This window comes from Camelus ferus, chromosome 19 (genome assembly GCF_009834535.1).
Source record: "Camelus ferus isolate YT-003-E chromosome 19, BCGSAC_Cfer_1.0, whole genome shotgun sequence".
In the NCBI taxonomy this organism is placed as follows: domain Eukaryota; kingdom Metazoa; phylum Chordata; class Mammalia; order Artiodactyla; family Camelidae; genus Camelus; species Camelus ferus.
The window spans coordinates 28,953,761-28,971,683 of NC_045714.1; the positions used below are offsets into that span (position 1 = coordinate 28,953,761).

Below are 17,923 nucleotides of genomic sequence, written 5' to 3' on the forward strand. Positions count from 1 at the left end.
TGGAAAAGCCCCACAGCGCCCACTTTTCTCTTTGTCTTTGTCATCGCCCTCCTAATCTGGGCTGAACAAATCCGCACTCACTAGACTGGAAGTTCTGACCTGCACGTTTAGGGGACTAAAGTTCAACTGTGGAAACAAAATGAGGCAAGATGCTGTAGGTAGTGGCTTTCACCTTCCCCCCATCTGAGCTGTGAAAATCATCAATAGATGGGCCACTTAAATACCTAAAACATGGGCACTTTTTGGGGACCTGGAACTCATAAACCTTGAGCCATGCAGGGTCTGTTTAAGTGAATGGAGATAAAAAGTCAGGGCATATTTCAACTGGTTATTCTCAAGGTGCCTAATTGCTTTACTAATTACAGTCAACTCTTGAACAACATGGATTTGAATGCAGAGGTCCACTTCTAGGTAGATTTTCTTTCAGTGGTAGACATGACAGTGCTACATGATGCATGGTTGTCCAAATCTGCGGGTACGGAACCGCGAATACTGAGGACCTGTGGATATGGAGGACCCGTGGATAGAAAGGACCAACTGTAAGTTATACATGGATTTTCAACTGCAGGGGAGTTTGGTGTCCCTAACCCCTGCATCCTTCAAGGGTCAACTGCAATTAGTTTTCATCTGCTCGAAACAGCATAAGCCAGGGATTTATATAATTCAAAATACAGCTTCTGATCCGTTTACACTGTGAGTTCTTCTAAGACTACAGGGCATTTGATGAGCAGTAAGATCCACTGCCATGCACTTGGGGGCAAGCCATGAAGCTCTTCAAGTAAAGATTTCCTTCCACAGAATCTTAGGATGTAAAGTTGCAATATTTCACAAATCTCCAGATGAGTAACAGTGAATGTATGAATACATATTTATATTAAACTAGAAACTGAGTTTTAGGAAGGTTTCTGGACTTCAGACTGCCACTGAATGCAGACAGTGGCTCAGACTCTAAAGTGAAGATACTGTAGGTAGAACCCAGCACGTGCTCTCTTATGACTCTATGTCACCAAGGCGAATGGTATCATTTCATTTTGGTTAGGATAAGGTATTAGCTGGCATTAAATTGTCAATATATAACTTTGAGGACAGGCTTGGTCCCTGTGGCATTAGACCAGGGTCTGACCCAGCAGGGCCTGGCTCAGGAATGAGAAAACCCCAGGTAGAGATAGAAGAGTGAAGAGGCTAGTGATTTAGGCAGAACTTGACCAAAAAAAAAAAAAAAAAGAAGAAGAAGAAGAACCTCTTACCCTTTAAATGTGTTCATCTCGGATGCTAAAGCCATTCTAAAATTTAAAAGCAGCTCCACCAGTGTTTGTTTATCACAGACCAACTTCTACATCAGTGTTAAAAGGAAAATATAAAACGTATTTTCCTATATTTCTAATATAGGGCGAGAAAGAAGTGCAGGTAAAATGTACCATGTCGGCCTCACAGGAGACGAATGTCAGTGTTGAAAACTCCCTCATGGCCATGGGACAGAAGGCCAGCAGGCAGACAAGGACAGTGTGACAATGAGAACCAATCAGGCAAAGAAACTTGAAAGTCACCGTAACCACCGCCTCGAAGAAAGAGGGCAAGGTAAGGGAGAGAGCACGGAATTTCATGCATAAGAAATGAGCTACGCATGCAAACCTACACGAAGCCAGCTGACAAACCCAGGATGAAAGGTTAAATTGTTGAGCCTATGAAAATCACACAGGAGCAAACTACTGAAACAGGTGGCCAAACGGCAACTGTGGGTTTTGCAAAAAGAATTTAAAAAAAATCAGTAGACAGACAACCCAATAGTGACCTCTGAGCCCTTAGGAAGCCAATACTAGTTCTCATGAAATTTTCAAATCCAAAAGAGAATTAAAGGGAGGGGGAAAAAAAAAAAGAGAGCAACCAGGGCCTTTTTTCCAGTGATCTAGTCTGAGTGTCTTCCAGAAAATACACGTTTTCATCGGCTGTTTGTTCTCTGCCCCCAGAGTAAAATGGCCGAAGGTTACAGGAGGACTGTATTAGTGCTGCCTGATTGCTCAGTCCCCATAGGAACACAGCGAACCAGGGTGCGGGCAGGAAATAGACTGTCATAGATGAGCATGTGTGGCTGTGTCGGAAAGATATTAGTGGATGGTCCTGGGTACTATTTACACTTTCTGAGTCAAAACTAGTTGAGTCCCTCACAGATAGTCAAAACAGCCTGTCAGCCTGGCTGGTTATCTTGACACCACGAGGTCAAAAACAACCTCTAAACAGTCACAAGAAAGGAGGGGACACTGTGCTGCTCTTGGTCATCACTCAGACTCTGAAGGGTCAGATTCCCATACCATGGGGGTTTCTGTTCACCATCATTCCCAGGAGACAATTTCTGCATCGCCTATGCCTGATCTTACCTATGACAGCCTGATACCCTGTAACAATGTTCCATCGGGTCTACAGAATCTTTTCCTGGATAACCACATCTAATTCCAAATATCTACTCCAATAAACATACTGCTGAAGGGAATTAGGGATATGACACTCCCAAATATGCCACTTTGGTGTAAGAATTATTTTGAACTGAAGGCATCTGAATTCCTAAAATCTGTTATCTGCCTCAAAGCAGAGTCTCCCAACAGAACTCAACTGTCATAAATCCTCTCCCCAGAAGCAACTCTAATCTTCTCTTCTGGAAGGTGAAAAGTTGGCACCATACCCAAACAGAAATTGCCACAAGACTAACACATCTCCTGTCTGTTCTCCTAAGGGCCCATTTATCTTCCCTAAAAATCACCTGCTTTTCCATTAGGGCCCCCCCCTCCTTCCCCTACTAACGTGCTATTTAAACTCGAAAATCTCACTGCTCCTTTGGGTATTCACTTCTTTCTGTGATGCCCCCGTGCACGTAAAATGAGAACTTAATTAATTTATGTGCCTTTTCTCCCATTCATTTGTCTGTTATCAGTTGATTTCACAGACCCAGCCTAAGAAACCAGATATGTATATAGACACATACACATCCATTCAGAAATATAATGCCTTGTGTTCACTTGTGCTCACTGACTTTAGATAAATGACGTACGATGAACAATACATGGTGTACTCTAATGCCTCAAAATTCTCAGAGCAGCTCCATTTCTACAGACCCCCAGAAAAAGAAAACAAGATACTTGCGTTATTTTTACAAAACACTTATTTGACATCCATATGGAGAACTCTAAAATAATTGAAGAATTTTAAGAAAACCAATTTCATGTCAGTCAGAAACTACTAGTTTTGCAAGAGTGCATTTTTGGTCTCAATCACCAAATCTGCAGAATCCCAGGGGTCAGGGGTGAGTGAACAGCTGGTGAATTAAAAGGTGTTTATGAAGTTGCTTCTTTAGCTGATGCCTGTCCTTAACAGTCCCCAAGGTCACTTTCCTGCTGACCTGTACCAGTTGACAACATTGGCAAATTAAGCCAAAACAAATAGTACTCAGCCTCCAGACAAATGTGACCTGCTGAGGCTCTGGGGTAGGCACCATCAATCAAGGTGCCCCTGGCCGGCCCTTTTCTAGGCAGCATCACCTGTTCAGTTCAGGCAAATCACATCTATAGGTAATCCTGCAAACTAAACAGGACTTTCAAGATAGGAGGTATTAAAAAGAATCTCAGTCAGTGGGTTTGAGTTTCATTATCTAATTTTCTATCATTTATGGAAATTCAAATCCCACCCTTTCCTCCCCCCACCCCCCCCAAAAAAAGGGAGGAAGGGAAGAAATTGGAAGTAGGAACACAGAGACAATAAAAATAATGTTTATGGTAAATATGAATAAATAAATGCCTGGATTACACTGTTTGGAGACATCTGGAAAACTATTGGGTTGAATATTGCCTCTGTGACATCATTCTCTGACTTTTTTTCTGTGAAGCAGTAGTTCTGAAAGATTTTGATTTGTGTCTCTTCAATAGACATAAATAACTGAATGAAGGTATGTACGTAGGTACGTAGGTATGTTTGGGCAATAGCTGAACATCCCCACTGCTTTCTGAGGCTGTGGGATACTCCATTTCAGAGAATGCTACAGTAGAGAAACCCATTTCTCATGCTCGTTTGACCAGGGAACCCCCTTTATTTATTTATTTATTTATCTGCAAGCATTTCTCTTTTTTGGGGGGTGCAGGTAATTAGGTTTATTTAATTTTTTTTTTTTAATGGAGGCACTTGGGATTGAACCCAGGACCTCGTGCATGCTAAGCATCTGCTCCACCACTTGAGCTATACCCTCCCCCGGGAACCCCCTTATATGTGGACTTTTTTGAGGAATCCATTTTGTGGGTCACCAATCTGGGAAGCACTGCTCTGTGACTGCAAGTCCCACAAATAATAACATGAAACATTCACTGGAAAACTACGGTAAAATCCTATCCTGTTACAGGTAGAAGTGGCCATTCCTCAATTTGTGAGAGGTGCTGATGGAATACAGGATGTGGAGTGGATCCAATGCCTGGGTTCAAGACACCAGCTTGCCATTTACAGGCTGTGTGACCTTGGGCAGGTTACTCAACCCCTCTGGGCCTACTTCTTCCTCTATAAATGAGAAGAATCCATTCCATGGGATTGCTGTGAGAATTATATGAGATAATGCCTGCCAAGCACTTTGAACAGTGTCTAGACATTTAATACAAAATAAAAACTTCACTGTTACTGCTATTATTGTTATAATCATTAGAGGCCAGCAAAGTTTTTCTGTAAAGGTTCAGGCAATACATAGTCTGGGGGCAACATATGGTTTTCTGTCGTGTAGTTTTTCAGTTTTCTTTTGCTTCGTCTTAGCAATTCTTTCAAAGTGTAAAAGCCATTCTTTGCTCACTGGCCATACGAAATTGGGCCGAAGGCTGGATCTGGCCCATAGGCTGCACTGTTTTGATTATGACTATTAAATTATTTGCTCCAGGTCTTAGCACTCAGAGGCAACAGAGTCTCATCTCAGGCAAGGTGTCCTGTCCACCTCCTCTTGCATCCCATCTTTTAATTATACCCCAAAGATTAGAAAACATACACACACAGGTGCACCTGCGTTACATATACCTTATGTTCACAACGGCATGTTTCTGCTAGCATTATGGGAGCTGTGTGATAGGCAGAGAAGCAATTTCAAGCTAGTGACTTTTTATCTCTCAGGGGCCAAAAGGTGACATCCAAACTTCATATTATGCTTCTGGTGTAATTGGAGTAATTCATTTTATATTCCCCTGGTGGAGTCGTTTGATAACACAATTAGGGCAAAATGAGTGACTGTGGGCTGGGCCCAGAGCACAGAGGCTCTTCTTGGGAAACCCTTCCAGTTCATGAACCCCCAGCAATGACAACATGTCCCCAGGGAAGACCACAGCATTCTGAATAGAAGTGTCCAAGAGGCCGAAAGTTTTCTAAAGACGCAAAGGCTGGTAACAACCAAGAAAACCCATCTCAAAGACCATGGGGATTTACAATTACATTGAACTCCAAGAGCATGTTTTAAAGACCAAGAAAATGCATGTGATCATTTTAATGATAAAATACAGTATATTAAACTCTACAAACATCATGAGCCCAACTGTGTATACAACTCTGTGTGCATTAAAAAGACACATTGCAGGGTCGGGTTGTAGGGTGGGGAAAAAGGGGGATAACTTCTCAATGGGCATGGAGTTTCCTTTGGGGGGATAAGATGTTTTAGAACCAGATGGGGGTGGTGGTTGCACAACACTGTGATGCACTAAATGGCACTAAGCTGTTCACTTTAAAATGGTTGGTTTCATGTCAGTTTCACTTGCATTTTAAAAAAGACACAGAAGAAAGGAAGGTGCATTCTAGGGGTACTTAATTTTCTTCTTTTCACTCTACCGTACTTTCTACTAGAATGCAGTGGAAGCACACGCTCTCCCATGAGCAACTGTTCTTTTGCATTCAGAAAACACCAGTAAACAGTACAAAAACCGCATGGTCCATGCGAATGCTGACAATGACTCTGCTGTATGCTCAGTGCTGCTGCAGATCGGGGAGCCGAGCCACAGCTCAAGGCTCCTTTCTTTTTTTTGAGGGGGTGGTAATCAGGTTTATTTATTTTTAGAGGAGGTACTGGGGATTGAACGCAGGACCTCATTCATGCCAAGCATGTGCTCTACCACTCGAGCTGTACCCTCTCCGCAAGGCTCCCTTCTCACTTTGCTCCTCCGGTTACTCCAAGGAAACCTAACAGCCAAGGTGAAAAAACTCCTGAAACCACACCAAAACCTCCTCTAGCTCCAGTGTCCTGGTTCCTGCACACGCATTCTGATAAGGAGCTTTACTTAAAAAAAAAAAAAAAAAAAAGACACTAAAAATTCACATTTGAATCCTTAAGAAAGAAAAGAAGGCGGTTTCAAAAGAAAACAAAGATAGTTTTCTTCAGAATGTCAAGGGGTTGGAGATGTGGAAAACAGAGACTGGAGGCCAGGCCCGGCCCCGCAGACAAGCCCCCAAGGGCCCTGAGTAGCATGAGATTTCCTTCACACTGTGTGACCACAGCAGGTCCCATGACACACACATTCCTCAGAAAACATATTTTAAAGAAATTTACTGTTCCTTCCCACCTCACCCCAAAGTAACTAGGCCCTCAGTTTCTGAAAACCATAGCATCAAACCCTCAGTTAATCAGACTTAAAATCTCCTCTCACTTCACCCAGGAAGAAACCCTCTTGATTTCATAAGCTTCTCAGATCTTCCTCCTTGCATAACTGGCTGAAGTCAAGAACAACCGATTTTCTCATGTTCTAGCTCAGTACAGTTGGCCCTCTGTGTCCGCTGATCTGGAACCCAGACTCGAGGGCTGACTGCACTATGCCAGTTTTTATCTAAGGAACTGTTTGAGCATTGGAGGATTCTGGTCTCTGTGGGGCGGCGGGGGTGTTCCTGGAACAAATCCCTTGCGGATATTGAGGGACAAGCACACTTCTTAAACTTTTACTTGCAAAAGAAGTGCCCAGGGGCCTCAGTCCCAATGCAGACTCTGATTCAGCAGGGCTGGGGCTGGGGCTGGGCCTGAGATCCTGCATGTCTAAGAAGTTCCCAGGTGATGACAGTGTTGCTGGCCCAGACCATACTCTGAGAAGCAGCGCTCTGGGCCACATGGTATGACCATATTACCATCTTTTTAGAACTTCAGGATCATGTTGCATCTGTCCTATAACTCGAGTCATGACCTTCGGTCACCTCCACAGCATCTTCAGAATAGATCCCACGAGCATCTCTGCCTGGCACTCAAAGCAGGCCACAGTTTTGGCCTTACTTTCCAATTTCCCAATAAAAAGTGTCTACTCCAGCCCTCTCACTGGACCACCATTGTGGGGCCCAACATTCCTCTGCTTCTGAATCTCTGCTCACGTCCTAACTCCTCCTTCTCTCTGGTGGCCTGTGCACTGTAGACACCACCATAACGTGACCGACCGGCCCTCCCTCTCCTGGGGACAATGTCTTCCTTCTGTTATGGAAATACTTCTCTCCCCTCCCCTCTTCGACCACAGGGCCCCCTAACCTAGCAATCTGATGACTTAGGGATGGCAATGTGACCCACATTAGGCTAATCTAAGGAATTCTCTGTGTATTCAAGTGCCCTGTCCAAGCAACGAACTGGTACCATCCTTGGTGTCCAGTACACATTTCTTTTTGCAAAGAGATTCTCTAAGTCTTTATAGGAGAAAGTAACTTCAAGGGTCACTCAGTACGACTCCTTTCCTTTACAAACGAGGGCAGGAAAGCCCATGTAGTAGGAACGGTTTGTCCAGGTTTATAATTCATCAGGAAAGAATTCTTGGATGAACGGCTGAGTGAAGGAAGGGAAAAAGACAAAAGTGGTCACCTTCACTGAAAATGTCAACGCGGTGAACACACTGGTGTAAATATTAGCATTAACCTTGGTGTAAGTGCATTCATGCTACACGCTGGCCGATGTCTAGGGCTGAGACTCGAAATGAGCCACAGACACGTTTGTGTTTTGGCAGACACAGTGTGTGCAAAAATGAATGTATCTGTCAACATTTTAACATCGGATTTCATGTAAAACATCCAGCTGTCCAGTATCTCATGGAAAAAAACACCACCAACACCAACAGTTGAGCAACCTCAGGGCCACGTTCTGATGGTTGGAAAACTGGCAGGAGGTCAGTGCCCTGATGGTGTATACACACTCCACTTCGTTCCAGTCCACACCATCTCTATGCGTATTTGTCATGACTCCCATCATCTCCCTGGCTCCCGTAGGCATCTGTGCCCCCAACTTTGGTCTAAAGGAACTATAGCTTTTGGTAATACAGAGATAAAGAAATAATTTCAAGGTGCAGAGGGCACCACCACGGGTCAGACACTAAAGTCCTGGATTCTGGACAAGTGGTCTGGCAAGAGCAGGATGAGAACTGAAGGAGGAAGGAAGAGAGAACAAGAGAGGAAAGGTGGTGGCAGGAGGCCCAGGAGACAACTGTCACCCACTCCACAGATTCACCGATGAACACAGCGCCCCCAAGGCTGAGGGTTTGATGGGTTCCCCATTCAACCCAGCAATTAAACAAATAAACCCCATTATCTTTGTTTGGCAAGAAGGAAGCACCTAAGTGGGATGGGGCATTCAAAGTTCACAGATACGCACCCATGCATTAGCTCTGACTCACGGCTCTGTCCTTGAGAACGCTTTTTACTGCCTCTCACTGATCCGTTTCCAGTGAATTCAGGATGGTTTAAAGAAAAAAACAAAACAAGCACATGCCTAACTTTCACCCCTGGAAACATGAAACACACATACACACACAGACTGGAGCCTCAAAATACTGTGAGACAATGTGGTAAAAAAACCAAATCGATTAGTAGATGGGGTCTTGGACGATGGATAGGAAGGTCAGCGTTATAACGTAGCTCCTTTAGCACTCAGTGGGCATCGGTGCAGGGGAGCCCTGGCCAGCAGACTAGAGAGTTAGTGTTGAGTTCTTCAAGGCTTCTGCAGGAGAAGCAGGATATAAAGCCTCCTATGAGCTTTCCTGCAGGGCAGTCGTTCTCAAACTTGAGCCCTCACCCGGAGGGATATTTACAAGATGGGGTTACCAATTCATTAGGCCTGGGGCAGGGCCTGAGAATCTGCATCTCTGATTAAGTTCCCAAGTATGGCTGGAACTGCTGATCTGCGGACCAGACTTTGAGAACCACTGGCATAGGCAATACAACTAAAACTGCATTTCAAGGTAGTTTTTTTTTTTTTTTTTAAACAGGGTACTTTGAAACAAACCTACTTCTAGGCTCATAGAAACTAATTCATTTTAATCAAGCTTTATGTGTTCTTAGTGAATTCTAACCAATGGGTAGTAGGCTGCTGGAATCACCTGCAGATTTACCTGCAGGCTGTAGTCAATCAATCTGATGAAAACTTGCTGGGGTTCAAGATCGTTAATGATTTTTGGACTAAGTCCATTTGTATGCAGAATCAGCAAAACTTAAACATCACCCAGCATCAGAATCACCTGGTGCAGATACCAACTACTACCTAAAACAGATAAACAAGTTTCTACTGTACAGCATGGGGAACTACATTCAATATCTTGTAGTAACTGATAACTGAAAAAGAGTATGACAAGGAATATATGTATGTGTATGTATGACTAAAATATTATGCTGTACACCAGAAATTGACACAACATTGTAAACTGACTATACATCAACTAAAAAAAAAATCAGCTGGGAGGCTAGTTCAAATATTATTATAAAAGCACTGAATTGCTACGCTGTACCCCTGGAACTAAGACAATGTTGTACATCAACTATACTTCAATTGACAAAAACAGATTACTGGGCTCCATCCTGAGAATTTCAGATTCATTAGGCTGGGGGAGGGCCCAAGAATTTGCATTGTTAAGAAGTTTTCCCATGAGACTTCTGGTCTGATCTCTTTCAGTAGGTGTGTGCTTGACTATGAGCAGAGGAACTAGCTTGAGGGGAAGGGGGGCCCTGCAGGGTGTGAGCAAAGCCAGTAGGAGGGATGGGCTAAACAGTGAACTTGATTTTTTTTCCCCCAACAAAACAAAGAATAAATCCCTTCTCCAAGAACCTTTCCGGTTAAGACCTTCCACTCAGCATAATTCAAGTTCAGCAAAGTGATTCTGACATTCAGCCCCACTTACTAAAATAAGATTTTATTACCCGTAATAAACTACCTGACCTTATCTTTTTTTGTGTACAAGGAAGACACATAACATTTCTGTAACTTAATTTCTATCGTACTTATCCATGCGCTCATTTGATGACTTGGTTACAAAGCAGAATTTACGGAGTTTGCCAAATATTTACAACCTGCATAAAGTATAATGAGCAGTCTGGAAATTGTCTAAACTCAAATCCAAATCTTTGCATTCGGAACTTCATAATAACAGCTTATTTTTTGTAATCAAAGTAAGATTCAACTTGGTATAAAATAACAGACTTTATTTGTGGAGATGTTAAATGAGGGTTGCCTTTCAGCCTTATGTACAGTGACTGTGTTTTCAGTTTGCTGTGTAGCGCCAGCTGTAACTTAATGAAAGACATCTGAGCCCCCTTCAACTTGCCAGAGACAAAATCCTTCCGAGCTGGCTGCCTCCTAAGAGAGAAAAAATACACGAGAGAAACAGAGCTGCTTTTCTAACTAAAGAAGGTTGTTAAAATATTTGGTGTAATTCGTAGAGCTTAGGGTAAAACGGTGGCCAAAGAGATGAGAAGATTCAGGAAAAAAGCTTTATTTTATACAGTTTAGGGGGAAAAAAAGGGAAATATTTCCTTCATGTGGCTGCTTCTATTGCTTTTTAAAATTTATTTATGCAGGGGATAGATAATCAGATTTATTTATTTGTTTTTTTCAATGGAGGTACTGGGGATTGAACCCAGGACCCTGTACATGCTAAGCATGCACTCTACCCTTTGAGCTACACCCTCCCCTCATTCTATTGCTTTTATTCATAGGTGTTTTAAGCGACATGACCTTCCAAGACTCCCTCACCTATTACCCAAAGGCACACTGTGTTCAAGGAAAAAGTGCCAGCAATTTGTTAGCAATTCCTTTTAACAGAAGGTTTTGAAGGAGAGGAAATGAGAGCTGAATTTTCTCACTGGAACAGCAGGAAGGATTTAGGTAAGCAGAAAGTAATGATCTAAACTGGAAAGGAGCCAAGACACCAGGGTTAAAACCTCTAGGCCTGTCATGGGATTCCTAGCAACAGTTGCGTTACATCCTGAAGAGTGTCCTCTAAAAATAACCCTGTGGAGTCCCAGACCTTTTCTGACTCTCACTGAATCACATTTTCTCAGTCTTCTCCTCCAAAGATCATTCTCCTGGCTTTTCTTAGAGCTAAATGGCAAAAAGCCTGAGGAGAATGAAAGGTTATACGTATTTATCACCTGGGTTAGAATTTAGGGACTCAGTCAACATAAAAACCTCGATAGAACAGGTATCTACTGAGCACGAATACTACATGGCTTTGGGGATGCGGCGGTGACCAGGATACTGCCCTCATGGGCGGGAGGAAAATGATACATGAACATAGGGTTATAAAGACTGACAAGTACTGTGAAGAGAAATAAAGCAGGATAAGGAGTCAGGACGCACTGAGTGGAGGTGAGACAGGACGCTGAGGTGGTATTCCAGCAGAGACTTGAGAGATGTGAGGGAGGAAGCTCTGCCTGTAATGGGGGAAGGAGTATGTTCCAGGCAACAGGGACAGCATGTGCAAAGTCCCTGAGGCTGGAAGGAAATACAAAGGAGGCAAGAAAGACAAAGGCTGCCAGGGGAAGGGAAATAAGGATGGATTCCTGCAGGGCTCTGTAAGCCTTGAGCAGCAGAGCGATGTGATCTGAATTACACCTTAAAACCATCCCTGCAGCTGCTATTTTGAGAACAGATTAAAAGGGGGAAGGCCAAGGCCAAGGCCGAGGCACCAGCTGGCGGAGGAATGATATTGGCCTGGAGGATGCTGTTGTGATGTTGATGGTAGAAGCAGCTAGAATCTAGATCCGGAGTGTTTGGTCATGGACTGATCGTGTGCAGAGGATATGCGTGGTCTCAGAACCCGGAAGGATGTGGGTGAGAGGTCTGATGTGGACTCATGTTTACGGTACCATGAGACATTTATTTTGTAGGGGAGAAAGAAAGGTCTATAGACTTGAGCTCAAATCTTGTAAAGAGGTAGAGTGGCCAGGTAAGCTTTACTCTTTAAGCAAAGAGGGCAGCTTAAGAAAACACAAGCAGAGCAACAAAAGATGTCTTTTGTTTTTTGAAAAACCACAACCATTTTCACAGTCATGTGCTGGAAAATATTTTGCATTTATTTGAAAGCTCATCTCTAAGAAACTCAGATTCCATGGAAAATTGTTCTGACTCTTAAAACAACCACTTGAAATAAGAAGGAAAAAATGCCCAAGACCTCCTCATGGAAGTGGATGAATAAAGGAAATCAAATGGCTTTCTCAAAGTCAGGAAAGGTTCCACATGTGAAAGTTAGTCCTCCGTGAAGAGTATGTGAATTGAAGGTTGGCCCATTTGCCTGGATTAAATGTTTGGTTACGTGAATTTTTCAGAATGCTCAGACTGTACGTGTCATAAAAGCCCAAGAATTAAGAACAGACTCCAGAATCTCAAATAAATTCTCCTACACAAGTTCCATACTAGAAATCCTCTAAAAACTTGTATCTCACTGGTCAGACCAAGACGTGGTGGAGGCACACAGAACAAGCAAAACACTCTGCCCACCCAGAGAAATGCCAAACTCTCACAGTTAATAAGCTATTTTCCAACACATGGTACCTTTTTTCTCTCGCCTCGCATGCTTGCCAGGAGTCACTTACATTTGTTTCCAAACCTGTTTGTGTTGTAATAAAAATTACATGAACCAATGAGATGCGCTTGTGGAGAGGAGGAGGGTTATTGTGCCTTTAGGTGACTATTTGGAAAGATCTCTTTAAAGGCAAATTGCTAAAAATTGTTTTCTTAAGCTCTGGGTGAACAAGACAACTAAAGGATTAGGGAATGAAGTCACACGGTTGTAGGATTCCGTACTCCGATTGCTCCATGAGTGCCTTTAAAGTCTCAGTTCTACTTCAAAGAAACCAAACTGGATATATCAGACAACGCATTATGGGTAACATGCAGGCACAAAGCACATCCACCCCAACCAACAGACCCATACGTGGAGCAGAGACCGGCCCTGACACTAAACGACTGGCCAGCAACTGGACCACACTGAGAGGCTTCAAGTTAGTGTTTAAGGTTTGTAAGTGCTATTTTTCAAAATGATGACTTGCTTTAACTGAGCTTTCTGATAAACTGGCTAGGAGAGCACACAGCATATTCCACAGTCCCAAGATTCGGGGCTCCTAAGCTGCACTCATGTCAAAGTGGTCCCACAGACTGAGTCACCAACCCCAGCCCAGGCACACCAGGAGACAGCTTGATATTTCTCACTTGACCTGATTTAATTTATGAAATCTGCCATCGTTTTGATCTGCGGTAATTACATCTCTGTGTATTCTGTATAAATCCTCTCACTTCGATGGCTTGTGTGTTCTGTTAGGGACAGTAACACATACAGAGGAACACATACCTAGCAATAAAGTAGTGCTGATGGGCAAAATATTGTCAAGGCTGGAGGCGGTAGGTATTATAATCTGGATTAATATAGTTATTTTAAGTTTCAAACTCAGGAAGTGGGCAGGATTATCCACATCCTTGTACACATAGTGAAGAAATGTTTTTCAATATCGTCTTTTCCTAGTATCTTTTAACCGAAAGGACATGCTCTAATAATTACAGGCTGTCCAGTTGGGATTAACACTGATATATTACACCATTAATGAAATATACAATTTTAACTAATAGTTCCCAGAAGCTGAAACATTTAGGTTCTTTAATAAGAGCAGACTTAAATAGTATTAAGTTTGAATTGAAAGATCCAGTACAGAATTATTTCATAGTCGTTACTTGTTTGGTGAGCCAATCTTAAATTCAGTGAAAAGGCTACTATGAGAAAAAAAAAAAAACAACAAACCCAAATCTTATCTTTAAGTACAGACTTCCACCTGAAATATACACATATAAAGCACGTACTCACGAGTACAGGTTGTGGACACAGCTCTTAAACAAAATGAACCAAGCCTGACAGCAATCAAACCGTGGAAAACAAAAACACTATGGATTTACTGATCTGAGCCATCTTCCCGGGACTGCCCTTGCCCGGGGGTGAGGTGGGGTGGACAGTATCACCCTGGAAATCAGGCCTGAGTTTTAGGCTGGACTCTGGCCTAGCTTGCTGTGTAGACATTGGCGAGTTCTTGTAACTCCTTGGTTTCCTTTTCCACATCTGAAAAATGAGGTGGTGGGAAGCCCGTCCTAAGTTCTCTCTCCAGCTCTAAAATTCTGTGATCAGAATAGCAAACACACATCAAGACACACTCGGAACTTTCCAAGTAACGACCCATGTAATCCACACAGCAGTCCTGAGAGCAGACATGTTGGCACTGTTCTTAGTTCACAGATGAACAAGATGAGGCTTAGAGAGGCAAGCTGTCTGTCTTGGTCACACAGCTGGGAAGCAGAAGAGCAAGGGATCAAGCCCAGATCACCTGGTCCCAAGCCCAGATCTTAAACTCACACGAATCATACTGTATCTTGTAATACAATGAGTTGACAAAAGCTAGGATACACAGGTCTACGAAACTACTTTATTTTTGCAAAATTTCAGGCAGCTAAAGAGCCTTATCCAATTAACAAATCTGTTTCTTTGTAGGTGGTCAGCATGGACTTCTGGGACTGAACGTTGCTATGGCAAACAGCAACTAGAAAGATCTCTGTAGCAAATAATGTACGTGTGAACTCCAAGGACCAGGAACAATGCTTGTTTAGATCAGCAGGGTTCAAGAAACCATTCAGACTAGGAGCTGCTCTGAGCACCATAATGAAAGAACTTCAAGGCACGGCAAAATCTGTTCTCTCCAAACGAGGTGATCTGGAACCATAAGCCAACCAGACAACCGCAAGCACAGAAGCAAGGCTCTCATGTGACATGGACCACCCACTCCTGGCACCAAAACCACAGCAAAGAGCTTCTCAAACTTCACCATACATACAAGTCACTGGGGGCCTTGTTAGAAATGAAGGTTCTGGATCAGTAGGTGTCGGGGGCCTGAGATGCTAATGTGTAAGGAGCTCCCAGGTGAGGCCTGTGCAGCTGCAATGTGGACCATACCTTGTGAGTGAGGGCGAACGAGCCTTGATGGTCTCAGAATCTGCAGAACTCAGTACTGCTCTGTAAAGCTCTGGGTCTAGCATTAAATCTTCTAATCTCAGTTTTTCAAATAATCTTACCTGTATGTTCCTTTCAGATTCTAAAAGTCAGTATTTCTAACGATGACCTTTCTCATTCAACCTCGTACTGAGCTTCAACCTGCAGGATCAAGGGAGAAGGAAAATGCTACCTGCCCCCAACCCCCAATCTCCCAAACCCAGGTCTCTGCAGTGGAAGAGCAAATGGCAAAAGCCTCTACATACATATTATGCAAAGATAATGGGTACGCTGTTCACATGTAAAACTGCCCTGAAGGACAAATGACTTGCAGGAAAGTGATTCCAATTTGAGGTTTTCTACTTTGGCTGAAATCTCCTTGAGATTTACTTGCTAGGGCAATGGTTTGCTGCTTATGGTATTAAGATGGACCATAACTCCACACTTTAGTAATAGCTCATTGCGGGAGGTGGAGGTTGAGTTGGATATCTTCATCATCTAGACCTGCACTGTCCAACAGGGTAGACAGGAGCCACGTGTAGCTACTGGAATGTAGCATGTCTGAATTGAAAACAGCATCAGATTTTGAAGGCTTTGCATGAACAGAAGAATGTAAAAAATGTTAATTGACTTTTTTATTGATTTCATGTTCAAGTGACATATTGGGTTAAAAAAATGATATATTGGGATAAAATAACCAACAAGTTTCTACTGTATAGCCCAGGGAACTATATTCAATATCTTGTATACTCTATAGTGAAAAAGAATCTGAAAACAAATGTATGTGTGTATACGTATGACTGAAACATTATGCTGTGCACCAGAAATTGACACAACATTGTAAACTGACTATACTTCAGTTACAAAAATATCTTACAAAAATGATATGATGAGTTAAAGTATTACTTTATTGAAATTAATTTTACCTATTCCTTTTGACTTTATAACTGTGGCTAGTAGAAAAATTTAAATTACACCCGTGGCTTGCATTATATTTCTACTGGGCAGTGCTGATACAGCCCCTGGCTACTCAAAAAAGTGTGGCTCTCAGACCAGCGGCATCAGCATTGATTGGGAGCTTGTTAGAAAAGGAGAATTTATCTTCACCTCAGACCTACTGACCCAGAATCTGAATTTTTATGAAACCCCTGGTGATTCCTGTGCACATTCAAGTTTGAGAGGCAGCTCCAACACAGCATTGTAGGTGGCTGGGCTGTTGGCATACGTGAGTGACACAGCTAAAAGGGTGCTGCACATGATGAATTTTCAGGACCAACATTCCAGCAAGGCAATGGAAACATTTCTTTAAAAAGTTTTAAATGAAATTGGTATACAATTTAAAATATACATTAAAATTATATTATACACAGAAAATTAAGCACACCACATACGTACAGATTGAGAGAAAGGGAGGGAGGCTGCTTCACTCAGGTTACCTTAGTTACTTCTGGACTTTCAGCCACCATGTACGTGAAACTGATGTTCACCAGGTCGATACCACTGCAGACACAGACTATCCGCCCTTCCAGATCATTTTCTGATTTTCCAACAGCTTCAAGAGCAGCCAAAATTTTGGGATCCTGTACAGAATTATACAAATAGGAAAAAATGTTAGATCCCAGAGCATGGCAGAACCATGGTAAACAGAAACTACATTTGATGTAAAAATATATATCAGGGCAAATGTTTTCTTTCTATCTAAAAATGCCCAGGTATCTAGCATTATTCTAAAACCTGTACAGGTAAAATCTGTAACACTAGGCAGTACTAGAACTCAATTGGCAAGAAAGGTATTATAATATTACTGGTTTAGAAGTCTAGGAAGGAAGGTCTTTCTTTCAACTTTTGGTTGTAGTTATTGGAGGACCTGGGCTGTAGCAACAGGATGGAAAGGCTCTGACTGGGACCTGCTTGTGTCCACAAAGGCTGAAGAGGTCTCTCACAGAGGATGGCCACTGAAGGGTCACACATATACACAGGGCACTGCCACAACCAGCAACCACAAGTTACTCAAAAATGAGATTGTCTTTCAAATACCTGGGCACAAAGAATGAGTATGTCCATCTCAAGAAACCAAAGCATCCTCATTTGGAATGAAGACTGCATAAGTTTACCCTAATTTGCAAATAAGACAGTGGCTTTGCCCTCCAAAAGAACTCAGGGGAAAATGCCAACCAAGTTACACAGAAATTTTAGCTAACATAAAAGAGGGTAGCCAAATGCAAAAAAACAAAAACAAAAACAACCCCCCCCCAAAAAAACCAAATAACAAAAACAAAAAACAACAAAAAATCCCACAAAAAAATCAGAAACCAAATGAGAAACATGATCTTGTTTTAAATATCTAAAAACCTGCAGGGTTATTATGGAAAAGGGAATAAATACTGTGCTAGAATATTCTAGGAAAAAAACATCTTTTAAATTCCTAGCACCACTATGCAAACAGCTTCCTATTCAAACAAATCAGTCACCGTGAAGAGGGCTTACTTATGTGCTTTGTCATTCTTTTTTCTCTCAGAGGCGAACTGAGCCTTCAAGGTGAGCCAGTGTCAGCACACACAGGTGTACAAATATGGAACAATCCACACCATGTAAATTTCCACGTCAAGCACAGACCAGAAGGGACTCACTGTTTGCTGAAAAAGAAGCCGCATGGAGTGGCAGTGGGAGGG

The 17,923-nt window shown here is 42.5% G+C and overlaps 1 protein-coding gene across 7 annotated transcripts in view; it reads right to left on the reverse strand.

The window, feature by feature from the left end:
• Positions 1-17,923, reverse strand: part of PLCB4 (phospholipase C beta 4) — a 384,413-nt gene that overhangs the window by 110,346 nt on the left and 256,144 nt on the right. For all 7 annotated transcript variants that reach the window (XM_032461834.1, XM_032461837.1, XM_032461836.1 and 4 more), the window contains one exon: positions 16,688-16,831. In XM_032461834.1, the coding sequence (XP_032317725.1) occupies positions 16,688-16,831 (144 nt within the window). The remainder of the gene's footprint in view (positions 1-16,687; positions 16,832-17,923) is intronic.